The sequence below is a fragment of the Crinia signifera genome, chromosome 6, assembly GCF_055691185.1.
Source record: "Crinia signifera chromosome 6, ASM5569118v1, whole genome shotgun sequence".
Taxonomy (NCBI): Eukaryota; Metazoa; Chordata; class Amphibia; order Anura; family Myobatrachidae; genus Crinia; species Crinia signifera.
This window is the reverse complement of record NC_139222.1, coordinates 80,302,912-80,330,452: the sequence shown is the minus strand read 5'-3', so window position 1 is coordinate 80,330,452 and position 27,541 is coordinate 80,302,912. Positions and strand designations below refer to the sequence as shown.

Here is a 27,541-nt window from a genome sequence, read left to right as displayed (position 1 = left end):
TGCAGAACACAAAGATCTCCAGATCTCGACCTGACACAATCTCGGATGGAAGGCAATGTAGGTTGAAGATCATGGATTTGAAGAGATGAGCTAATACTGAAGCAGAAGGAAGGTCTTCCAGCAGGAAGAAGTGAGGCATCTTGGAATATTTTGATGGTGGTAATTCGGAAATAAAATCCATGGATAGATATGTCCATGATTGAGTTGGTATGGGTAGTGGATGAAGAGTTCCGGCAGGTGATTGTCATAGAGTTTTATGTTGCATTTGATGCAACATTAAATAAGTAAGTGTGTGTGTATATACTAAAGACCCTAGTTTTGGAGGAAGATTTTGATCTCAAAGGCATTGCCGAAACTTGGTGGGATGAATCACATGAGTGGGAGGCTAACATAGAAGGTTATAGTCCGTTTAGAAAAACAGATTAGGTAGAAGGGGAGGGGGTATGTTTATATGTTATACCATCCTTAAAACCATGCATAAGAGAAGACATATATGAGAGCACAATGGAGTCAGTAGAATCGGTATGGGTAGAAATTACAGGTAATATTAAAGGAGCTAAAAAAACTTATAAGCTTAGTGGGAACATGTTATAAGCCACCCAACATAAATAAAGAGGAGGAAAAAGACCTCATGCTACAGGTTGGAAAAGCGGCCAGCTTAGGGGATATTATTATTATGGGTGACTTAACTACCCAGACAAAATTGGTAAGATAGGTCAAGTAATAACACTAAGGGAAATGTTTAATTGGATTCCCTAAATGACCACTATTTGTATCTATTTATTGAACGTCCAACCAGAAATAACAAAATCCTGGATCTCTTGATAAGAAACAATGGGGACATTCTTACTAACATAACCATTGGGGAACCATGATCACAATATGATCACATTTGATTTCAATTTTAACAAAGAAAAATATATTGGAGACAATTAGGTCCTTAAATTTCAGAAAAGCAAACTTTGGTAAGATTGAGAAGTCTTTAAATATATAAACTGGAAGGAATTATTTAGAGGTATGAATACTACTGTACTAAAAGGTGGCAAACTTAAAAAAAAAATACTGCTGGAGGGCATTGATATATACAAGTTATTCCTAGGGTATAAAAGAACAAATGTCAAAAGGAAACCTATGTGGCTTAACAGCAAAGTCAAATTTGAACTATCTAAAAAGGAGGGCATTCAAAGCATTTAAACAAGATGGGACACCAAAATCATTTTCCGCATATAAAGGATGTAATAAGAAATGTAAAAATACAATTAAGATGGCAAAATTAGAGACTGAACATAAAATAGCCACATAATTCTTCAGTTATATAAATGGGATTTAGTTAAGGAAGGAAAATATTGGCCCACTAAAATATAAGAAGGGTACCCTGGTAATAGAAGGAAAAGAGAAAGTGGAATTATTCAATTAATTTTTTGTTTTGGAATTTACAAGGAAGAACCTTCAGAAGATCCCACAGATTAAATGCTTCGCTCTTAATTGCTCCCAAACTGTATGTTTGAGTGAGGAAATAGTCAAAAACAGATTATAGAACAAGTAGTAACAAATCTCCTGGCCCAGATTAAATAAACCCTAGGATACTAAAAGAATTGAGTTCTGTCATAGCACTACCATTATATCTGATATTCGAGGAATCAATACATTCAGGGATGTACCAAGGGACTGGTGCATAGATAAGGTAGTACCAATATAGAAGAAAAATATTAGAAGGAATAATAAAATATAGTATCCATAATTGCTTAGAACAGGAGCAAGTGATAAGTAAGCCTCAGCATGGGTTCTTCAAAAAGATCATGTCAGACTAATTTAATTAGCTTCTATGAGAAAGTCAGCAGAGCGTTGGACTTTGGGAAATCTTTGGGAAGAAAGCTGGTTATAAAGTTAATTTAACTAAGTCTGAGATCCTTCCATTAGGAAACATGGATGTAAAAATTATACAGGATTTGAACATCCCTTTTCCAATTTCTAGTTCTAACTTCAAATATTTAGGTATACAAATTGGGGGAGATTTGTCCAAACTTTATTCATTAACTTTTCTCCAATTTTTGCACAGATAACTACAAAATTAGACTTATCTTCCAATGGCACTATTAGGCAGGATAGCCGTAATTCAATCAATAATCTTTACAAAACTCTTATATTGTATGCAAATGCTCCTGATATATCCATAAAAAGGATGTGACTAGGTTGGAAGCTATGTTTTCTAAGTTTATTTGGCAAGGTAAACGTCCAAGAATAGCTAGAACAAAAATTAAAACCCCTAAAACAGAAGGTGGATTAGGATGCCCAGATGTACAATCCTACTCTATGGCTATAATGATTAGATATATCAGGGATTGGATTTAAATAAATCTACATTTACTGATGGCGACTTAGAACGAGCCATTTTCCATCCTTATGCTCCAGGAGCCCTTATACAATCTAAAGCTTCAGTAATTCCCATAACTATTAAACAACACATTCTCTTCAAAGATACCTATTTTTGCTGGATTCAAACCAACAAAAAATACAAAAGAAATCCTTTCATATCCCAATTTATCCCACTTTGAGAAAATCCATCTTTTACCCCATCCTTAGCTAATAAGATGTTCAATTTTTGGAGGGATAGAGGACTAGACTCCTTAAATAAAGTATTCGACCCGGGAGGAAAGATTATGTCATTTGCTGATCTATCACAACGCTATGGGTTACCAAGTAACCATTTATTTATGTATTTCCAGATGAGGCATTTCCTGATTGACATAAAAGCCCTGCATCCTTTATCAATCACCCACATAACTCTGGCCCTTATTCTGATCAATGCGGCCGGAGCCGATTATGCGGCCAGGAACGTGCGTGCGAAACCCCGCCTTCCATACGGATCGCCAACTCCGTCCGTATGCGGTAAGAAGCTGTCCGAACGGACCGCACGTGTATTTTTCACGGAATACGCCTCCTCCATCTAAGGGAACCTCCCCCATCATTCGATGGTCGCAGACCATCGAATGCAGGACCGTGTGCTCCACCAGCACCCGCAACCTCAGACCACACAGACATTTTTCCGTGCAAAAGCAGGGATCTGGGCGAGCAGCTGACATCCGGCGATGTCATATGTCCGCCCCCTACACGTGCGTCACGGCCGCATTACCATACGTACGCCCAGCGTTTTCATGGGAACTCCCATGAAACGCGGGGCGTATGCACATGGTAATGAGCCCAAATAGCCCTTCACGCCCCTCTCCACCCCCTGTTCGAAATGTTCACATATCATGCGGGATTTGGCCGTACGCCCCGCTCGCACATGCGCAGAGACGCCTCTGCACATGCGCAGACACAAAACATCGGCGGCCCGAACGCACGCGGATATATCCGCACCGATCAGAATAAGGGCCTCTATCCCAAGTAACGTCCTTAGATATGCTCTTAAACTATGTAATATTTAATCCATATACTGTAAATTAAAATATCTATATTTAATGGTTGTTAAATTATGCTATGCCCAAGATAAACAGTGGCAACTATTATTAGCAAAATGGAACAAAGATATCCCGGCAATCACCAATATCGAAGATATTCCACAATTGTACTCTTTTTCAACGAAATCTTTAAACTCAGTATATCTTCAAGAGGTCCATTTAAGGAACATACACAGGGCATATATTACCACAGACCTGAGAAAATTTATGGTGCCCAAGGAAGAGGGATCTTGTTTGAAATGTGGGACAATTAAAGCTGATTTTTCGCACTGCATGTGGGATTGTTATAAATTGAGAAAATTTTGGCATAAGGTTGCAGCATTTCTCGGCAAGATATTCCATTCCACATTTGTACCAGATGTCTCAGCTTGCATGGGACTTCATTTTCGTTATTAGTCACTAGGTCATCTCCATAAAGGACATATTGCCTTACTGCTCCATTGTTGTCTACAGTAAATCAAAAATCACTACAGATACTTGACTTTGAACGTAAATATACTCGTCTAGACTTGCAAAACGGAGCTAAAACTTTTTATTATAAATGGACACCGTATATTAATACTCTTGATATTAATATTAAAACACACATTTTCTCTATTTTTGAAAATAACGCAACATAACGCTAATATCTTTGACAAAATGTTGGCAATGGATAGCGAAGATTTTAGATGATAAAATGCTAGAAATATCACTAAAAATCACCCCCTCCTCCCACTCTCTTTCCTTTCCATCCCACTCTCCTACAGTCTTATTGTCTCTTCTCTTGTTGCTGTAAATGTTTTGGTATGCTATAAGAAAACATAAAGATTCTGACTTCTAGTGAAATTTTTCTTTTGAAATTTAAATGATGTATGAATGTTTGTGTACAATACCTCTTGTAAGAAATTATTTGTTTGAATGTATATTTTGAATATATATGTATATGCATGACAAACTAAATACCTTAATACAAATATATATATATAAAAAAAAAAGTGCAGGTATAAAATTATTTATTTATTCTTAAGCAATATCTCCAATTCAGCAGATGCACAAACAAGGTGACCTTAAAACTACAAATCATGTTTTCACAGTCTAACTTATTTTACTTAAAAATAGAAGCATTTTTATTGACCTTAACTGCTCAAAGTTCACCGACATACTTCCAAGCAATCGATAAACTCCCATATAAAAACCAATGTCATCTCTTTCATTATACTGTTTGCTGTAGGCTCACATGTTGGTCAAATACTGAAATTCACAGCAACTTAGTAAGCGGTCAGTTTTGTGACTAACTACTACCACTGAAACCGGTAAGTGCTGTGTAGTGATGTTTACTATACATTACCATTAAGAAATTGTATTATTTTTACATTTATAAAATTAATGTTTTTCTAGGTGAGACATGAACCTGCAATTCCAACCCATGACATTTGTAGCTGCAATATTCTTGATACTGTTCTCCAAGGCTCTGTCAGACACATCCCCTGTGTGTTCTGTGGTACAGGGTCTTCCAGGTCTCAATGGAAGAGATGGAAGAGATGGGTTCAACGGCTTAAAAGGGGATCCAGGTAAATAAATACAATACAACATATTTGAAGCTTTATGCATTGGAGATGTTCTATAAAACATAGGGGGAAAGAATCTATATATTTTATCATACATGTAAGGAATTAAGTAAATTAATATTCTACAAAAATCCAGTGTATTATTTGGGTTTATTTGGCAAGGTAACTCTATTAAATATTATTACGTTACTGTTATAACACTTTAGAATCGTTTAGCATTTAAATTTTCTTACACATCTTACTGCTATGTAGAGTAAAACAACAACAACTGCTGAAACAATCTGCCTCTACATTAATATTTATATGGAGAAAGTGGTTTATAAATCTCTGCAACTTAACAATTATATCGTTTACCATTGAATAAATGTACCTGACAAACAATATAAATTAACTGTGGTTCATTGTTTTAGGAGTGCAGTATATGTTCGCTTTATAGTTGCAGTGTATTAAACATAAACAAGACACATTAAAATAAATGCAAAAGTAAGTGTTTTAAATAAAAAATATCCTTATTTAGGTCCCCCTGGGGCACCAGGAACAAGAGGTGGTAATGGACCACCAGGCAAAGCAGGACCTAGCGGAAATCCAGGGGTTAAAGGTAACAAAGTCTGTCTGAATAATATATTTTTATGAATTCATTTAAGGGAATAGACATTTCATTTACATACAGTTGTTAGTTAAATATTTTTTTATACGCTCATGATCATTAACATATTATACAGTACATCAATACTGTTACTGTTATTTTTGCAATAATTTATGTAATAATTTATCTTTAACCATTTTTGCAATAATTTATGTAATACTTTATCTTTAACCATGTATTGTTGCTATTATATATGAAGGTATGTTATCAGTATACTACCAGTTGCATTATGGATACAATGATATAGTAGGTTTATATCTGCTCTCCCTATATAGTATTTCCAAAAGTACCCATACCTGTAATATGTGTAATACCCCAGAAGTGTGTTGTGTTTTATGATAGAGGTATTGGAAATTTGAACAAGTTTGACTCAATGAGCTCACAGTAACAATAGAACTTACCAGATAGCAGCCCACATCCCTGAATTTCTAGGTACGGCACAAGGATCTCTGGGGAGTTTCTACCTCTGATAGCGTTGCCACAGGATGTGTGCGGTGCTGTAAAGTAGCTCCTGGGAAATGGCCAGTTGAAAAAAAAAACAGACAAGCAACTGTAGAGCAGAGAAGGTAGGACTGTTTGGGCCACTGCAAAGAGATCCCTGTAGAGTCCGATCATCCTGAAGGTTCTCTATCACCATCCAGGAGATGGTCTTACTGATATTGTTGCTTGAGTCATTGGGAGAGTGCATACCCTGCCAGAGCAGTGTGGGTACCTCTAAGAGGGTTATGGATTTGCCTTCCACCTTCCCTTCCAGCATCAGAGATCCATATCATTTTAAGATGTCCCCTCTAATAGTCAAACATTTGACCAGATTCCTTCCTCTCTGTGAAGGGAACACATTAACTCTTTATTTAACTAGAGATGTGGATTTACCTGGATTTACTCGGATCTCAAAGGGGGATCTTATTGGCTATCCAAAACATGTGACAGCCGATAGCCAATAAGATCTCGTTTTGAGATCCCAGTAGATCTGGGTAAAGCCCTGTACACACACACATCGATTTGCTTTTGATTCGATGTTAGATTCAATTTTCTATTAGATCTGGCATTAGATCTTTCCATTCGATTTGGCATTAAACCTGTACTTTTGCGTTAGATATCGAATTCGATATCAAATTCGATATACATGCATGGTACATTGTACACATTCGATTTACTAGATCGAATTCGATATTTCCTTGGCTGCACAGTAGATTTTTCTGTTCAATTTTGTGAAAACGGGAGCACGCATCGAATCGAATGTAGATCAAAAGGGACACAAAACCATTCGATTTCGTTTAGGATTTTATTCGATTTTGCTTCTATAAGCAAAATCGAATCGAAAATCGGGAAAAATCAATTCATGTGTACAGGGCTTAAATCCGAACCTGCACATCTTTATATTTAACCAAGGGTCTGATTAATTAATATATTGGTGTCATTTACAAGCCCCTAGCTTGAAGCAGTGCCTTTGTGTTTTAGATCTACAGCCCTTCGTGTTTTGACTAGAGTTAAGCTGTGTACACACGCTTAGATTTTTCCCTGTTTTTGATTCGATTTTGCTTATAGAAGCCAAATCAAATCCACATCGAATGGTTTTTAGGCCACTTTCGATCTGCATTCGATTCGATGTGTGCTCCTGTTTTCTCAAAATCGAATAGAAAAATCTACTGTGCAGCCAAGAAAATCTCAAATTCGATCCAATAAATCGAATGAGTACATTGTGCCTACATTGTGAAATCAAAATCGAATCGAATGCAAAAGTACAGATCTAATGCCAAATTGAATGGGATGAACTAATGCCAGATCTAATAGAAAATCGAATCTAACATCAATTCGAAAGCAAATCTAAGCATGTGTACAGGGCTTCAGACGGACATTGGATTCAACCCAAAACTAAAACTACCAGCAGACAGTTTTAAGAAACTGCACATTAAAAGCCCATAAGGTTACAGAATGAGGTGCCTGTACCTAATAAACAAACTGTGGTTGCATAAGTTATGGAAAGCATTAGTATAGAAGCTATATTAATGTTAATAATAAATATTCATTATCTTTATCGTTACTATTTGGGTGTGTACAGGTTTAGCTAAACTGAATGCTCTGACTCATTTAATTTAGTGATTCAATATTCACCCATAGAGTGTATTTATTGCATTTCTTGAATCATTTTGTAAAGTGTCCTATTTGTTACATTGAGGGTTGCAATAAACCCGTTTAAATTTGCTACTTTGTCACAATTTGTTTGTCAAATCAAATGTGTTTATTTGTAATTCTTATTCAGATATAAAGAATAAATTAATTGCAGCAGATAGACTTCTCTAATACCGTGTCATTACTCAGCTATCAAAGAGAGTATGAGAAAGTTTGGCATCTCAGTATCAAATATAGCTAGTGGAAGTATTACATATAGTTTGTATGAATAGAAAATATTGGGTACTCTTTACCTAGCACGGCGCCCATCGCGGGCATTGAATGCACTAAAAAATCGGGTGCGACGCGACCGACGCGATTTCCCATAGGGAACAATGTTAAATGTCTCAATTGACCCGATTTTTCTGTTCAATGCCTCAATTGACCCGATTTTTCCATAGGAAACAATGTTAAATGGCCCACAGAGGCCAAATAGGCACCCTAAAGTGTGAAATGGCCCCCAAATTGTTAACGCCACCCCACGATCAACGTGAACCCGAAGCGTGGCGAGCGCAGCGAGCCCGCGAGGGGCGTCGGTACGCGTCCTACGACCTTTTCATACCCCCACTATCCACGTCGGCGTGGAGTTGAGAATAGAATAGTGTGGCGAGCGCAGCGAGCCACCGAGCCCGAAGCGTGGCAAGCGAAGCGAGCCCCGCGAGGGGACGCAGATACATGTGAAGGCCGCGAATGGACGCGTTTACCTGTGAAGGTATCCGCGTCCGCTCGCCACGCTTCGGGCTCGCCACACTATTCTATTCTCAACTCCACGCCGACGTGGATAGTGGGGGTATGAAAAGGTCGTAGGACGCGTACCGCTGCGCTCGCCACGCTTCGGGTTCACGTTGATCGTGGGGTGGCGTTAACAATTGTGGGGGCCATTTCACACTTTATGGTGCCTATTTGGCCTCTGTGGGCCATTTAACATTGATTCCTATGGAAAAATCGGGTCAATTGAGGCATTGAACAGTAAAATCGGGTCAATTGAGAAATTTAACATTGATCCCTATAGGAAATCGCGGGCATCGCGTCGGTCGCGTCGCACCCAATTTTTAGTGCATTCAATGGCCGCGATGCCCGCGATTTTTTTACCTACGATGCCCACGATCAAAATCGTGGGCGCCGTGCTAGGTAAAGAGTACCAAATATTGTAATTCAGCATTGAAAATCACCAGGGGCCAAATGTAACAGGATGAGACTTTCAGAATGTGAGATCTTTATTGGAGAGTTTTCCAATTTTTTTTTTTTTAAAGTGCCAATCATTGACAATAAATACAATTGCTGCTTTAAAAAAAATGGGAAAGCTCCAAAAAAGATCTCACTTTCTGAAAATCTCATCCTATTACATTTGGCCCCAGATATGTTATCAGAATATTCTGACTTGCAAACTCTTCAGTGCCAGCAATTAAAATTCTGAGAAGATCTTGTGATTTGCCTCAATAGTCAGGACAATCAAAAATCAGATAATGTGTAAGACTCAAAATTTGGCATTTTTATACAACTTATCACATTTTGTTTGGTTGTCACTTCTCTTTAGTGTTCCATGTACTTGCATGTTTTGGTCTTTCCCATTTGTTTCTCTAATACACCAACAAGCCGGGTCACACTGCCATTTCCACCCAGCAAAATGCCAGGTGGGTGACATCAGCAGACACTGGTACTGAGCCAGCGCTGACGGATGATAGCATCTCCAAGAACTGGCTATTTCATTGCAGTGAAGATATCTGGGTCGCATTGACCCAGGTTAACGGTTTACACTGCACCACAAGCTGAGTTGAGTAAGTGTCCAACCCTGCTCACTTTCACAGTTGAAATGCTGGGTAGTTCGACCTGGGTAATTTTAACTGGGATTGTTTACACTGCCTGCAATCCCAGGTTTTTGCATACTTCCGTGGTAAAACCCAGTATTTTGTAGGCGATATAAAGGTGTATAAATATCAGCCCTTCATTTTCTAACAAATTAAAGTTTAAAATCAATGTATTACATATAAAGTATGATTTAAGGAATATAAATATTTATCTAAATATATCAAATTAAAGATCGTATTGTCTTTTTACCATAGGTTTTTCTGGGTAACACCACTGTCTTTCTAGTACATCCTTTGCTCCTCTAGGGAGCCTGTTGCGTGTCTGCACACCAATTATTTCATTTAGTACTTTTTGCGAGAACCCCAATATTAGATAGATCGATAATAGATCAAACAGTCCCTTCTCTCTTTTTTTCTGTAAATATAACACGACTGTCTTCAAGCTCCAGAATTAATTGCATCCTGGAGCTTGATGCATTATCAGAGGTTGACCACAAAATCTGGTTTAATGTATCGGCCCAAAGTCAGTTATGAAAAAAAGCACACACATTCTTAAATTATGTATGCAAGTAGAATATGCAAATATTAAGATACAGATTACTACCATATAGAGATGTGCAGACTCGGATTCCAGAGATCCGAGCCCCCACGGACGTCATCATTCCGAGCCCGATTCCGAGCAGCGCTCGGGGATTCCCGCCTGACTCGGGTTCGTCTGCGTGGTCAGAACGTCATCTCCAGGCGCCGGATTTCGCGAGGCTTTAAAAGCGGCTGCCGCGCCCGCCATCTTCACTCCAGTCAAGTAGTGGGTTGGGAGAGGGTGTGTTGGTGCTGCTGCTGGGGCTTAAACTTGAGCTTGACCTTGAGCGCAATATTTTTCAATCGCTGGTGCTGTCTCTCAATGCTGCTGTGTAGTCTAACTGTGTACTTGTAGTACTACTGTCTCCTCTGTGCGGTCTACCTCTGGTGTGCTGTGCTGTAATGAATTATTTTATTCGCTGGAGCTGTCTCCCTCAGTGCTGCTGTGTACTCTGTTCTCCTCTCTGCTTAGGAGAACAGTCAAACTGTGTACCTGTAGTACTACTGTCTCCTCTGTGCTGGGGCCTACCTCTGGTGCTGTGCTGTAACCGTAATATTATATTATATATTAATAATTAACTAATTATATTATATTATATTATTTATATAGTTCACTGGTGCTGCCTGCACTGAATCTGCCAGTATTATTTAGTTACTCAGTCTACTGTTGCCACTGACAGTGCTACTGCCTACCTAGTGTACCTACCTAGTACATACTAGGCTGCTATATCTAATAATTTAATTTAAAAATAATACTTGTGCTGTGTGGGACTGTAAAAAATAATTCTATGCTGCTGGTGCACTGACGTGTGCCACTGAGTGCGACTGCCAAGCAGTACCGTCCTAATAATAAAATGAATCATTATATAAATTCTGCTGGTGCACTGCATAAAGCTACTGGTGGTGTGTAATATTAATAACTACCTTTTGTGGTGACCACTGGCAGTGCTACTGCCTGCCTGCCTACCTACCTAGTACCTATTAGTTTATTTTCTCTACCTACTAGTCTGCTATATTATTAATAATTAATTTAATTGAATTATATATAGTCCACTGGTGCTGCCTGCCTGCACTGAATACTGTGAATAGAGGTTGCCAGTATAATTTACTCAGTCCACTGTTGCCACTGGCAGTGTTACTGCCTAAGTGTACCTACCTAGTAGTACAAGTACATACTAGGCTGCTATATCTAATTTAATTAAAAAAAAATACTTGTGCTGTGTGGGATTGTAAAAAATAATTCCATGCTGCATGTGCACTGACGTGTGCCACTGAGTGCCACTTCCAAGCTGTACCTAATACTAAAATTAATTATTATAAATTCTGGTGGTGCACAATACTAGTATTGCTGACGTATCTACCTGTCTTGTGCCTAGTACTACTGTCTTATCTACCTGTCTGGTGCCTAGTACTGCCATATCTACTGTCTGGTCTGGGGCTCACTGCCTAATACTGGCATACCTGTGTGGTCTGGGGCTCACTGCCTAATACTGACGTACCTGTGTGGTCTTAGGCTCACTGCCTAATACTGCTGTATCTACCTGTCTGGTCTGGGGCTCACTGCCTAATACTGGCGTACCTGTGTGGTCTGGGAATCACTGCCTAATACTGGCATACCTGTGTGGTCTGGGGCTTACTGCCTAATACTGCCGTACCTGTCTGGTCTGGGGCTCACTGCCTAATACTGCCGTATCTACCGTCTGGTCTGGGGCTCACTACCTAATACTGCCGTATCTACCATCTGGTCTGGGGCTCACTGCCTAATACTGCCATACCTGTGTGGTCTGGGGCTCACTGCCTAATACTGCCATACCTGTCTGGTCTGGGGCTCACTGCCTAATACTTCCGTATCTACTGTCTGGTCTGGGGCTCACTGCCTAATACTGCCGTATCTACCGTCTGGTCTGGGGCTCACTACCTAATTCTGCCGTATCTACTGTCTGGTCTGGGGATCACTGCCTAATACTGCTGTACCTGTCTGGTCTGGGGCTCACTGCCTAATACTACCATACCTGTGTGGTCTGGGGCTCACTGCCTAATACTGCCGTACCTGTCTGGTCTGGGGCTCACTGCCTAATACTGCCGTACCCGTCTGGTCTGGGGCTCACTGCCTAATACTGCCGTATCTACCATCTGGTCTGGGGCTCACTGCCTAATACTGCCATACCTGTCTGGTCTGGGTCTCTCTGCCTAATACTGCCGTATCTACCGTCTGGTCTGGGGCTCACTGCCTAATACTGCCGTACCTGTGTGGTCTGGGGCTCACTGCCTAATACTGCCGTGTCTACCTGTGTGGTCTGGGGCTCACTGCCTAATACTACCATACCTGTGTGGTCTGGGGCTCACTGCCTAATACTCCCGTACCTGTGTGGTCTGGGGCTCACTGCCTAATACTGCCGTGTCTACCTGTGTGGTCTGGGGCTCACTGCCTAATACTGCCGTACCTGTCTGGTCTGGGGCTCACTGCCTAATACTGCCATATCTACCATCTGGTCTGGGGCTCACTGCCTAATACTGCAGTATCTACCGTCTGGTCTGGGGCTTACTGCCTAATACTGCCGTACCTGTCTAGTCTGGGGCTCACTGCCTAATACTGTGGTATCTACCGTCTGGTCTGGGGCTTACTGCCTAATACTGCCGTACCTGTCTGGTCTGGGGCTCACTGCCTAATACTGCCGTATCTGTCTGGTCTGGGGCTCACTGCCTAATACTGCCGTGTCTACCTGTCTGGGGCTCACTGCCTAATACTGCCATACCTGTGTGGTCTGGGGCTCACTGCCTAATACTGCTGTATCTGTATAACTGCCTGCTGGTGCATACTCACTGACATATTAATTAAACTCCACTGGCACTGTCCTGTTACATAACTCCACAAAAATAATGGAGATCCAAAATATGGAGGTTAACAAACAAAGGAAAGATGAAGATCCACTTCCTCATAGTTCTGAAGCTGCTGCCACTAGTCATGACATAGACGATGAAATGCCAACAACGTCGTCTGCCATGGCCGATGCCCAGGGTGAAAGCAGAGGGCATGTACAATCGAAACCAAACTTCTGTATAAGGAATAAAATATGAAATGTAAATCATTGTAAGAGAAACTTAAACATGGCAATATGCCATTTACAACACGGAGTGGCAAGGAACGGCTAAGGCCATGGCCTAACTTCATGACTAGTGGTGCAGCTTCAGATGACGAGGAAAGTCCTCCTCCTCATCTCTCCCCGCCCAATAGGAAATTAAAGAGAGTTTCAGAAAAAAAACCTGATAAAAATTCGGAAAATAAATCTGAAAAAAACTCAGCCTTCTAAAGACATATCCGAAATCCCCACGGAGAGAACTAGGGTGGTGGTGGTTGTGATGCCGGACCTTCCCATCACTGTACGTGAAGAAGTGGCTCCTTCCACCATTTGCAGTACGCCCTCTGCATATGCTGGAAGGATCACCCACAGTCTAGTTCCAGATTTTATTAGTGAAGGTGATGTTGTACACCAGGAGGAGGATATTGATGTAGCTGGCACTGAGGAGGAAGTTGTCGAGGAGGATGGAGAGATGGTTTGCTTAAATGACGCACCAGGGGGGAATGAGGCACCTGTGGGGGAAAAAGTTGTTGTCCATGAAAAAGCCCATCGTCATGCCTGGACAAAGGACCAATAAATCCACCTCTGCGGTCTGGAATTTTTTTTATCCGCATCCGGACAACAAAGTATTGCCATTTGTAGCTTATGTAAAACTCCAATAAGCAGGGGTAAGGATCTTGCCCACCTTGGGACAACCTCCCTTCAACATCACCTAAAGAAGCGTCATGGTTCAGTGTTAAGTTCAGAAACTGCGGCTAGCAGTCCAGCGACACCTAAATCACTTGGTCCTCCTTTTGGAGCCAAGTTCCTGAAAAGCACACCACCAACTCCCTCCTCGACAAATTCCTCCTCGATCCGGATAGGGGGGAGTCCTGCAGTTCATCTCACCTGCATGAATGACTCCATAGATTCCTCCAGAGGATCCTGCAGCGCTATGCCTACTACTACTGCCGCCGCTGCTGCTGCTGCTCCTGGTAGTCAGTCATCATCCCAGCGGGGAAGTCGTAAGACCGCTACGTCTTTCACTAAGCAATTGACTGTCCAACAGTCGTTTTCCATGAGGTTGAAATACGACAGCAGTCATCCTATGGCAAAGCGGATAACTGCGGCCTTGACAGCTATGTTGGTGTTAGACGTGCGTCCGTGTCCGCCATCAATGGAGTGGGATTTAAACGGTTGATGCAGGTATTGTGTCCCCGGTACCAAATCCCATCTAGATTCCACTTTACTAGGCAGGCGATACCCGCGATGTACAGGGACGTCAGAAAAAGTGTCCTCAGTGCCCTGAAAAATGCGGCTGTACCCACTGTACACTTAACTACAGACATGTGGACAAGTGGATCAGGGAAAACTAAGGACTATATGACTGTGACAGCCCACTGGGTAGATGCATTGCCTTCCGCAGCAGAAGCAGCATCTCCTGCACGCCAGCTCCTTCCAAGGCAGGCTACGCTGTGTATCACCAGTTTCAAGAAGAGGCACAACGCCAACAACCTCTTAGAGAAACGGAGGGAAATCATCTCCCTGTGGCTTACCCCCCTTAGACTCTCCTGGGGATTTTTGGTGTCTGACAACGCCAGTAACATTGTGCGGGCATTAAACATTCGCAATTTCCAGCACGTGCCATGTTTTGCCCACACAATAAATTTGGTGGTGCAGCATTTTTTTAAAATGACAGGAGTGTGCAGGAGATGCTTGCGGTGGCACGCAAAATTTGTGGACACTTTCGGCATTCTGCCACTGCCTGCCGAAGGCTGTAGCGGGAGCAAAAACTCTGCAACCTGCCCTGCCATCAGCTTAAACAAGAGGTGGTGACGCGCTGGAACTCCACCCTCTATAAGCTGCAGAGGATGGAGGAGCAGCAAAAGGCCATTCAAGCCTACACGGCCGCATATGACATAGGCAGAGGAGTGGGGCTGCACCTGACTCAAGCGCAGTGGAGGCTGATTTCCATGTTGTGCAAGGTTCTCCAGCCGTTTGAACTAGCCACACGTGAAGTCAGTTCCGACACTGCCTGCATTAGTCAGGTGATTCCCCTGATCAGGCTGTTACAAAAGCAGCTGGAGAAAGTGAAGGAGGAGCTAAAGCGTAGCGATTCCGCAAAGCATGTCGCTATTGTGGATGAAGCCCTCCATACGCTTTGCCAGGATACGAGGGTGGTCAGTCTGTTAAAGTCAGAGGAATACATTTTGGCTACAGTGCTCGATCCTCGGTTTAAAGCGTATGTTGTGTCTCTGTTTCGGGAGGACACAAGTCTACAAAGGTGCAAAGACCTGCTGGTCAGGAGATTGTCATCTGAAGGGGACCGTGACACGGCCAGAGCTCCTCCTTCATTTTCTCCCCCACCTGTGCCTGTGAGGAAAAAGCTGCGATTTCCCACACAACCCGCTGGCGGGGATGCAGGGCAGGCAGGAGGGAGTTTGGACATCTGGTCCGGACTCAGGGACCTGCCAACGATTGCTGACATGTCTACTGTCGGTGCATTGGATGCTGTCAACATTGAAAAAATGGTGGATGATTACTTTGGTGACAGCATCCAAGTAGACATGTCAGACAGTCCTTACCTGTACTGGCAGGAAAAAAAGGCAGTTTGGAAACCCCTGTACAAACTGGCCCTATTTTACCTGAGTTGTCCCCCCTCCAGTGTGTACTCCGAAAGAGTATTCAGTGCAGCGGGGAACCTGGTCAGTGAGCAGCGAAGGAGGTTGCTTCCGAAAAATGTTGAGAAAATGATGTTTATAAAAATGAATTATCAATTATTCAATGAAGACCAGGAATTGCCTCCAGAGATTATAACGGGACCTGTAATTGTGGAGTCCAGCGGGGACAAATTGATAATCTCTGAGAATGAGGAAGTACACACTGAAGTGTGCATGTCCTATTTTCGCAACATAAGGGTGGGTGGGAGGGCCCAAGGACATTTCCATCTTGCATCACCATTCATTTTTCCTACTGCTGAGAGTCATTCATATGTGGGACTTGTCTGTTCAATGCATACACCTGTTTGCATTCCACTAACGAGAGTAATTGATTGCTGCACCAATCGCCCACTGCTGGTTGCAGCTCTCACCCTGCATTAATTTGGGAGTCTGCCACTGCAGCCTTTTTTTTTGGAGTCTTGAGACTTTTAGGGATGCTGTACTAGCCGACACCTTTAGGTGGACTCTGGTCTGTCTTGTATCAAGCACAGTGGTCTTGTGTGCATGAGATTGTTCTCTGTCCTCTTTTAGAATTTTGTCACCATCACCATCTTCATGGGTGAGAATGTGATCTCCCTGACCCTCAATAGAATAGAATTAACTTTATTGGCCATGTATGCTTGCGTACACTAGGAATTTTCCTGGGGCAACCTCCATATAGCAACAGGCCTCAGAAACACTCCGCCCATATAGAGGGCCTTCAACAAAGGGAGTCTCTCCAGTACTATCCCCGATACTGCAGGTAGGGGTACTAGGGGCCTCTGGGCGCTGGATGTGCCTTGCAAGTCTTCTTTAGGGATCCATCCGTGGTGCAGGCCAGCAATGGGACCACACCATGTCCCTGTAGCACGGTATCCTGGGGGAGTCAGGGCTGCGGCAGGAAGGGTACAGGCTGAGTGGGGGTAGGGCACCCTTGTACTCTGCTGCTGTTGCCGGCTCTGGCCGCTAGCGTCTCCCTGGGCAGCCAATCAGGGGGGTGTCAGGCTCCCTGCACGTGGACTGAGCTGGGGCTGTTTAACCCCTCACATCCCTGCAGTTTTCCTCTGAGCAGCATTGGCTGCAATTAAACTTCTTTGGGGGCACAGGGGTACTCCAGGGGCACAGGGGGTATCCTGTAGTGGGCTGCCACACAAGACCATTCACATTTTTAGAAATATGGCTATCCACAGGTTGTTCAGTCTGCCATTTGAGATTGGGATCTTTCAGCACAGAGACAAACTGCACATCAGGGTCAGGATCAGGCAAGTTGTTAAACGGGGTTTCGACCAAGAATCAATCACATAATTAAATTAATTAATAATCAATCAATCAATCAATCATAATCACAATCAAGCCAGATAGGGGTCTTGTTAAATATTAAATTGACCAAAACAGATACCAACACAACTAGTACTGCCTCATCTACCTGTCTGGTCTGGTGCCCACTGCTGAGAGTCATTCGTATGAGGGACTTGTCTTTTAAATGCATATAACTGATTGCATTCCACTAATGAGAGTAATTGATTGCTGCACCAATCGCCCACTGCTCCTCGGCTGCACTGTGTAAACAGTGCACAATCAAGCCAGATAGAGGTCTTGGTGCTTGTTTTGAGGTTGTAGCAGGGGAGTGCAGCTACTCGTAACACCTTGAGCGAAGATCAGTACTTCTCTACCGGCAAAGGACATCCTCCTCGACAGAGCGTGCAGCTTCACGAGGGACGCATGTGATGCAGTGAGCAAAGGGAACACCCGCCTAGCAAGCCAGATCACCTGAATCCACCCTAGCAATCAATAGAGTTACAGAAGTCGCAGCCAGATAGAACTCTTCCAGCTGCCACCTAGTCATTGATTAGCCCCCTCCCCTCCACCCATTAGGCAATGATTGACGAGACGAATGGTAATAAATAATAAATGAATAATTAATAATCACAAAATTAAAAATCAGATGAAATTAATTAATTATAAATAATCATAATCACAATCAAGACAGAGACGAAACGCGTTGGAAACTGTCTACTCGTTGATTTTACTCAGATAATTCTCTGAAGACCAATAAATAAGTGCTGGAAGATTCCTCTTATGTGCTTCATTGGATACGATTGTGTTATTTGGACATTTACATTATAATTGTTGGCGCCATACCACTATTGGGTAAAAGTGTTGTGGTCTGTTTGTTCCCTACCCCTCAGGGAGCATAGTGGTGAGGCTGCCTGATATCTATTAACTAAGTGTGTTAAACAGGCTATTAGCGCGATTTGGAATCTTGGGGATATATATATATATATATATATATATATATATATATATATATATATATATATATATATATAGTCATAAATGCATTTTAATTCAGGAAGGATTGAAATATTAGAATACTTTTTATTGCGTCCTTTATTTGTCATGTACAAATACATGTTGTTTTGGCTAATATACTTTATTTTCCAGGGATACCAGGTCAAAAGGGAGACAAAGGTTCAAGCACTGGAGAGTCAGGTTTGTAGGGTACTGAGAGTAAAATAATATTGTCTCATGTATATGTCTTTGCCAAGCGCACCAGCCGGTGGTATTTGGTGGCTGGTTTACATGGATGCACTAGTGTCTCATGCGCTCGTGTCCATTGCCGACTTGTTCACACCCCAAATATATATATATATATATATATATATGGAACAGCTGGTCTCTGGCACTCTGGATCACCTAATACTGTGGCCGGTGCCCTCCCTTGTGTCACACTGCTCCTGCAGTGGACATGTATAACTGGCAGTGGCGGCAGCACTCGGTCAAAATAAATACACAATGTGCATCTCAATAGTGCAATGTTTCAGCGCACGTGGCGCTTTTATCAAGAACAAATGTACAAGTGAACACTCACCGACCTGAGCTCCTACATAAAATGGTGAGTGTTCACTTGTACATTTGTTTTTGATAAAAGTGCCACGTGCGCTGAAATGTTGCACTATTGAGATGCGCATTGTGTATTTATTTTGACCGAGTGCCGCCGCCCCGCCAGTTATATATATATATATATATATATATATATATGCAGCCAAGCAAACAGGTCTGAATTAGACCCTAAGTCATAGTCCCTGAACATAAACAGCAGAAACAGATGGATTCTTTTTGATCCCTCTCTATTAATGGTTGAAATTTATCAAGCAGCCTGAAACAATCTGTCAGTGGGATATGGTCATTGGGTCACCAGCAAGTTGTTAGACAGTCATTAGGTCTACATGCATTTAGGTCTACATGCAGGAAGGTCGACATGAGTCTAGGTCATCAGGGTCATTAGGTCGACATGGGGTTTTTCACTGTTTTTTGAGCCGGCAGGCAGTATTTTATGCTCTATCATCCATTAGGGCATGGTGGGAGAATAAAACAGTGTGCCGAGCGCGGCGAGGCACCGAGCCCAAAGCATGGCGAGCGCAGAGAGCCTTGCGAGGAGACGCGGTGTACTTTAATCTGTGTTCATGTGGACTGTGTTGACGTTCGGGTCAAAAAACAGTGAACATCCCGATGTCGAACCTTTTGACTGTTGACCTAACCCACGTTGACCTAAATTTATGTCGACCTAATGGTCTAGACCAGTGGCAGCCAACCCTAGCCCTCGAGAGCTACCAACAGTTCACATTTTCCAGACAACCTAGCTGCTGCACAGCTGCACTCATTAATCACTGACACATTTTAAAAGATACACAGATGGAGCTATTTAGCTCACTTGTGATTCTGTGAGGAGACCTGCAAAACATGCACTGTTGGTAGCTCTCGAGGACTAGGGTTGGCTACCCCCAGGTCTAGACCTAATGACTGTCTAACAACTTGCTGGTGACCAACTGCTCCACACCCTTGTCAGTGAGGATGTATGAAATTCTTCATTAGTAAAAGAGATATTTTCATCTCTAATATTTTTTTTTCAAAAAGATTCTGTCTACAAATGCTGATTTATCTTAATAAGTTTAAATAAAAGTTATATTATTAAAATTATTTTATATTCACAATATACACATAAAAATGTATAGAAAAAACCGTAGTGCAGGTGGCGCTGATGATTTTCAAGTCTCTAATGAGTCCAGCAATGTTAGCCCTTTAAACAAAGAGGCACAGAAGTTTCACCAAAGTCCAATGATATAGACTGCAGCTCCCTCAATTGGAAAATGACCAAGCATCCAGGGTCAGGACGTATGAATCTAGAGAAAATATAGAACAGAGGGGCGCTCCATGGTGCATGTAAACGATATATTTATTATGGAGGAACAAACACTCCTTAAAAAGGATAAAAGCAATTGCTCGTACCAATAAAAGAACAGTGTGGGCTGGTTACCACATGATAAAACAAACAATACCACGGCAAATCTGCTCCAACCGCATCTCCACTGGCATCAGGTCGACAGGGACTCGCAGATGCTGGGTTGCGCCGACAGGACTCGGAAACCGGAGGCCGGGGACACAGGCAGAAGACAGCGCCGGGACACAGTCAGCACGGGTATCACTGACCAAGCCCTAACATGTTTCGTCAGAGACTTCGTCAGAGGGCGTGGTTTAGTGACTACCCGAGGATAATTTATCCCAACTATCCACCAATCAGAATCTCTGAAATGCCGGTGATGTCATGTACTAATGACAGGTGGGGTGAAAGCCTTACAGGTGATTTGAGTTTCACCACAGACACACTTTGTGCAAAAGAATATTAAAGCCGCAGATCTAATGCGGATTTATAGGTGCCTTGAATAGTTAAATATATTATTATCAAGGTGGAACACCTTATATATATATATATACCAAAAATGTTTATGGCATTTCAAAGTTTCCAATGTTGGGAACAATAAAAAGAAATTTATGAATATAAAATTTCATTAAATACACAATATATCAATTTTACATGTGCAAATATGCAAATAATTTTACAATCATGAAAAACAATATATTTTCTTTATACAAATATATCATTAAAAATTTCATAAAAATTTCATGAAAAATCACATAAAAATACATAAAAATATACAAATACATATAGAAAAAAAATTATACATATAGAAAAAAACTTATACATATAGAAAAAAACCCATGCATTACAAAACAGTAGAATATCGATGAAGCAGGATTTTTTAGAAAATTGCTGAAAAACATAAAAAGACATCACTGGTTAATATACGGGGTGATTTCATAACCTTCATTTAATCCCAAAGGAACCAATGTATTTAACTTCAGAATCCAGTGGGTTTCACGGCGCAATAATAATTTTTCTCTATCCCCTCCTCGTTTGGGGGGCAAAACCTGTTCAATTATTCTGAAAACCGCTCCACTGGGGTCACTGTTATGGAAAGTTTTAAAGTGCCTTGGAACACTATGGTTTGTTAGACCATTTTTTATATTTCTCATGTGTTCCAAGGCCCTTATTTTAAAAACTCGTTTCGTTTTTTCAACATAGTGAAGGTCACATTTACAGGACAAAACATAAACTACAAATGTTGAATTGCAGTTTGTATGTAGTTAATTTTCCAAAATGTTTAAAGCACCTTTAGTATAACATATTGACAGTATATTTTGATGTGGTACAATTAATTGTACTGTATAATTGATGTTAATGTGTACATACATAGCTAATTACAATTGAAAATAAACCAAAAATGCTAGAATAATTTATAGATGGCTTTACTTTTACAGGATTACTTGCAAATCTACAACAAAAGCTAGCATCTGTTGAAGAGCAATTACGCAATTTGCAGTCCACTATAGCTGCACAGAAAAATGGTGTGTATGATCCTCATGAAAATACTTGAATGGTATTGGCATGTATTGTTGGATAAAGGTATAGGCATCATGTGGTGACTACTGTATATAATATGTTGTGAATATAATATATGTTGTGCATTGTGTGACATTATGCCATAATTTTTGTTTCGGAAACGTCACTAATCATTTTCATATAGACTCTCCTTTACATTGGTCGTTTCCTACTAAACCAACAAGAGAGCAGGTAGACTCAGGGGCAGATTTATTAAGCTTGGTGAAGTGATAAAGTGTCTGGTTTTTATCACCAGCCAGTCAGCTCCTAACTGTGAAGTTACAGGCTTGGTTTGAAAAATTACTGGTTTTTAACACCGGCCAATCAGCTCCTACATGTAATTTTCAAACCAAGCCTGTAACTTCACAGTTAGGAGCTGATTGGCCGGTGATAAAAACCAGACACTTTATCACTTCACCAAGCTTAATAAAACTACCCCTTTGTGGCCTCTACACAACACAGACTACCTAATACACACGGCAAAGGTTCCTGATAGACACATAGGAGATTTATGGGATTATTCAATCTGTGCCAATATTTTCTGACAGGAAATATCAGCACTCACCTATTCAATGCTGCCATTAACTACAGCATTGCATGGTGTCAGATCCTACTTTTTAAAAAGTCAGATCTTTTTTGTTGGAAAAGGCCATGGGTTGTTGAATTCACTGCAATTTTTCCAGGGATCCATGGACTTTCCAACACTCGACAGCCGGAACATTGAATTCCAGTTGTTGAGTTACAGTCGGAAGATAGGAAAATGGCCTGGGATTCTAACTGTTGGGACGTTCCAGCAGTTGGGATCCCGGAATAATTACCCCCCTTAGCCTCTCATATGGTCTAATAAGGTGTTGGCCTCTTCAACAAGTGAATTTGAATGGGAATAAAGGGGGTAGCTGTAGAAAGTGTTACTGACATTGGTAGAATATATTGAGTTCTGTCTTTTCTTAGGCAAACTGTGTGGGTAAGATCTGTACTAGAAAAAGGTTTTGATTATTAACATGCCAACTGTTTCAATTAGCATTGCAATATTTGTGTATAGTATTAATATTGTATTGCTACCATAAAATATAAATATTCAGTTGTATGTTACCTCTTGTCTTGTCTGTATGATCCGGAGCCTTAATGTATCCCATCTTACATCGTGAACCCTGTTTCTATCACCCAGGTAATTTACTTACGCTCCTGCAACAGTTCCCCAGCAATCATCCTTAGTACAGATGCCTCCTTCTGCAGCCATGCAAAACATTTTTGGGCAGTCACAATTTAGCTTTTATTACTTGTATGTTTAACTGTATGTTTTTGGTGCTAAATACATCCTGAAACAATGTAAATAATACGAAAACAATAAAAATAAAAATACCATGTTATATTGCATGAAAATGGGACATCTTTTGACAAATAAAAAAGGTTTATAATTAAATAGCACAATAATGACTATTGGTTAAAAAAAAAATAGCCATTTTCTTATTGGCTGGACGTTTGTTGCATGTAATTGGATAACCCCTTCGGAATGTACAGCATCTGTTCTAGGTTATAAAACAGATTTAATTATCTAATTCAAAGTGTACATTTTAGTAGTATGTTAATTGCAATGTTTTGTCTATTTACTGTATTCCAGCCTTGCTATTTTATAGAGGAGCCAGTTACCGAGATAAAATATATCTTACAAGTGGTAAGGTAGTTACATATGATGAGTCAAGTGCAATATGTTCAGTGGCTGGGGGAAAGATGGCTACACCACGGAATGCTGAGGAGAACAAAGCAATTTCCAATATTATCCTACAATACAAAATAAACGCCTACCTGGGAATTACGGACAAAAAAACAGAAGGTACTTTTCGGTATCCAAATGGAGAAGTAATCACATATTCAAACTGGAATACTGGGGAACCCAATCAGCTAGGAGATGAGGATTGTGTGGAAATGGCTTTGACTGGAAAGTGGAATGACGAAAATTGTCAAACAAAACTATTAAATGTGTGTGAATTTTCCTAACAATCAAAACATTGCAAAACCAATAAAGCCTACTTAGAATTGTTTTGGATATTTTTCCTGTTATTAATATGGTGCTATATTTTCATTACATTTCCATTTGCTGCATCTACAGTTGTACCAACGCTGTGTTTGCAAAGATTATACAGTAAATATAGTAAGTAATAAAAAAGCGACACATTCTGGAGGTCATACTAGTTTGATTGCTTCCCTGCGTGTTCGCACAGGGGAGCGATATTTTGCTACTGCGCATACACATAAGAATTTATGCGCATGTGCAGGCTCCATTTGTGAATGGACTCAATGGGTAGTATTCAATGCGGCCGGCGAGGGGGTTAAAAAGCAAGGATTGCAGAAAACCAGCGATCCTTGCTGTTTAACCCCCTCACCAGCCGCTTGCCCTATTCAACGTTCTGGGGAAATCCTCGCTGTCACAGGACGGTGAGAATTCCCCAAAACAGCGAGACCCGCAGCTAATGCAGAAAACTCTGCTAAGCTAATGTTTTTAGCCGCAAGTCTCGCTGCTTCTGGAGCCGCATACGCCAATTCCCCCTCGCTCAAAAAATGGAGCGAGGGGGGATTGGCATATGAGGGGGGTTTGCTAAATACTGACGGGTGCCGGACGACTTCCCAACAATCATTTGTCAGACAATTATTATACCGACAACTTCACTTAGACAGTAAATGTTCAGACAAGTGATTTACTCCGACAACGTCAACTTCGGCAAGGACAAATGTCAGACATATCTCACCTCCCGACACATAAAATCCAGACATTTTTTATCCCGACACATAATGCCCCGACATACTAAACCCCGACAAATGAAACTCCGAAAAATCAGTTCCCGACACATAATATCCCGACATATAAAATCCCGACTATTTTTACACCGACAGTAGGAAGACCGACACATACATGTCAGACAAATTCTTTTACCGACATTTAACGTCCCGACATTTCACATACCGACAAATAGCTAGACCGACACCAAACTTCGCGACATATATAACATCGACACAGTAAATACAGACACATAATTAGCCCGACACACAGCTAAACCGACAATTAACGTCCCGACATGCAAAATACAGACACATAAACCATCGACAAATTAAATAGACCGACAAATAACTGCAATTACTATGATGGCCGGTCAGGTTTCCACATGTAAATAACTGGACCGACACATAACATCCCGACACATAAAATACCGACACCCACAAATAACTGCTATTACTGTGCGATGGACGGTCAAATACCGACACCCCATTCATGACGGTAATGACACCCTGCTCAATACCCTACATCACCACTCTTACCCTCACACAGGAAGGCCTCCACCCCTGGGATCCCTCCCTTCACCCTTGCTGCACCCATAAAAAACGGCACCCCCATTCCCGGCTAAATGCAGCCTCCCCCAGCCTCCCCATACAGTCACACAGCCTCCCGTCTACATTCAGTCGCCTAGCTCCACTCTAGCGCATTGCCGGGGCCTATCACGACTGCCGCGCCCAGTAGGCAGCTGCCTAGGGTGCCCCGATCTCGGGGGGCGCTAAAGTCGTCCTTTCCAATATTCTACCATGTCTGTCAGCATCCCTGTTGTACTTAATGCAGCTGGCTTCTGTGGAAGCTCTGAGACCTCCCCCACACTTTCCCTAGAGGCATACTTCCTTACTTTGGGGCATAACATGACTCATACCGGCCATGGTGGCCCCACAAGTGCCACAATGGCCTGGCACTCTCCAGCGCCGCACACCCACACTACACCCTTGTCCCATGAAGGTCTCCACCCCTGGGATCCCTCCATCTCCCTTGCTGCACCCATATAATACTGCACCCCCATTACGCCTAAATGCAGCCTCCCCCAGCCTCCCCACACAGTCACACAGCCTCCCGCCTAGCTCCACTCTAGCGCATTGCCGGGGTCTATCATGACTGTGGCACTACAAGTGCCACAATGACCTGGCACTGTCCAGCGCTCCAAACACACCCAATACACCCTCACCCATCACACTCTGCACCCCTGGGATCCCTCCATCTCCCTTGCTGCAAACCTAAAATACGGCACCCCAAAGCACCCCCATACCCTTCTAAATCCAGACTCCCCAAAGTCACGCAGCCACCCTTCTACATGTAGACGCCCAGCTCCACTCTAGCGCATTGCCGGGCTCTATCATGACTGTGGCACTACAAATGCCACAATGACCTGGCACTGTCCAGCGCTCCAAACACACCCTCACCTATCACACTCTGCACCCCTGGGATCCCTCCATCTCCCTTGCTGCAAACCTAAAATACGGCACCCCAAAGCACCCCCATACCCTTCTAAATCCAGACTCCCCAAAGTCACGCAGCCACCCTTCTACATGTAGACGCCCAGCTCCACGCTAGCGAATTGCCGGGCTCTATCATGACTGTGGCACTACAAGTGCCACAATGACCTAAACCTGACCGGCCATCACAGTAATAGCAGTTATTTGTCGGTCTACCCCGTGTCGGTCCAGTTATCTGTCAGTATTTCATTTGTCGATGTTTTACGTGTCGGGACGTTTTCTGTCGGTCACGCTGTGTGTCGGTCACGTTTTGTGTATGTGTCGGGATTTTTGGTGTCGGTCAATTATATGTCGGGACGTTTTCTTTGGGTCCAATTATTTGTCGGTCTAGCGTGTGTCGGGATTTTTGGTGTCGGTTAATTATATGTCGGGACGTTTTCTGTCGGTCCAATTATTTGTCGGTCTAGCGTGTGTCGGTATTTCATTTGTCGTTGTTTTATGTGTCGGGAAGTTTAATGTCGGGATTTGATATGTCAATGTTTTATATGTCGGTGTTTAGCGTGTCGTGAGACTATGTGTCGGGCTCAACACTGTATGACAAATGCCCTTGTCGGTACTCTTACTGTCGGTGTTATAACCCTGTCGGACTAATATATGTCGGCTTTCACACCTTGCCAGGATAATAATGTCTGACAAAACCCTGTCTGACAAAACACTGTCGGACCGCTATACCATAACCATACTGACAGGGAGAGTGGTGAGAGAACAAGCAGGAAGCCCTGCTCACTGTTGCCCGTTGCCTACGGCATTGAATACACCCCAATGACTTATAGCCCATACACACTGGCCGATTTTCAGCGCAAAATCGGTCAAACCAGCCATTTTGAGAGATTTTGCGCTGAACATCGCCCAGTGTGTATGCCCCAGTAATGAACTGCTAACGATGATGCGTGCTTCCGCATCATCGTTAGCGAGGTGGGCCATCGGCTGGTTTTACCAGCATGTTTGGCGATGATGGTTAATTTTTCAACCATCATCGCTCAGTGTTTACTGCGCGCAAGCGATGATGGCTGAAATGTGAGCCACCTTCGCCCGGCCATCCCGCCCTGCTACCTCCCCCTGCCCTGGGCTCTACTGCACATAGAGCATACAGACGTGCCCATCGGTCCCGCCCATCTCCTTCCCCCTGCTCTGGGCTCATACAGAGCTTTGAGATGCGCCTGGCTGTCCCGCCCTGCTTCGGGAGCACTCAGATTCAGCATAGTGAGTTAAGCGACGGCACCCGGCGGACCAGCCCTGCTCCCTCCCTGCCTTGCTGGCTGCACATACAGCCCGGCCCAGCACAGCAGGATCAATAGTGAGTCTCCTGCCCACCAATGATTTTATAGTACCCAGTAATATATACATTGCTGGCACAGGCCAGCAATGTATATATCACTGGTACCACTGCCCACCAATGATGTTACAGTATTATTACCAGGGCAGGATCAATGTTTGTGGGGGCCCTGGACAACACAAG

At 42.4% G+C, this 27,541-nt stretch overlaps 1 protein-coding gene across 1 annotated transcript; it reads left to right on the top strand.

Moving 5' to 3' along the window:
- The first annotated feature begins 4,609 nt into the window (after nucleotides 1-4,609).
- On the top strand, nucleotides 4,610-23,793 carry LOC146007738 (pulmonary surfactant-associated protein D-like). The gene is made up of 6 exons (XM_083146320.1): nucleotides 4,610-4,753; nucleotides 4,839-5,011; nucleotides 5,526-5,606; nucleotides 18,417-18,464; nucleotides 21,633-21,719; nucleotides 23,375-23,793. Exons 2-6 carry the CDS (start codon nucleotides 4,846-4,848, stop codon nucleotides 23,749-23,751), a joined length of 759 nt encoding a protein of 252 aa, XP_083002446.1. The 5' UTR covers nucleotides 4,610-4,753; nucleotides 4,839-4,845; the 3' UTR covers nucleotides 23,752-23,793.
- Nucleotides 23,794-27,541: the final 3,748 nt, after the last annotated feature.

What these genes read in the sequence shown, in the direction of transcription:
- LOC146007738 (XM_083146320.1), top strand. Translation starts at nt 4,846, where the DNA reads ATGAACCTGCAATTCCAACCCATGACATTTGTAGCTGCAATATTCTTG. An exon ending in TTCAAGCACTGGAGAGTCAG is followed by an intron (nt 18,465 to 21,632) that starts GTTTGTAGGGTA and finishes TTACTTTTACAG; the next exon opens with GATTACTTGCAAATCTACAA. An exon ending in TATAGCTGCACAGAAAAATG is followed by an intron (nt 21,720 to 23,374) that starts GTGTGTATGATC and finishes ACTGTATTCCAG; the next exon opens with CCTTGCTATTTTATAGAGGA.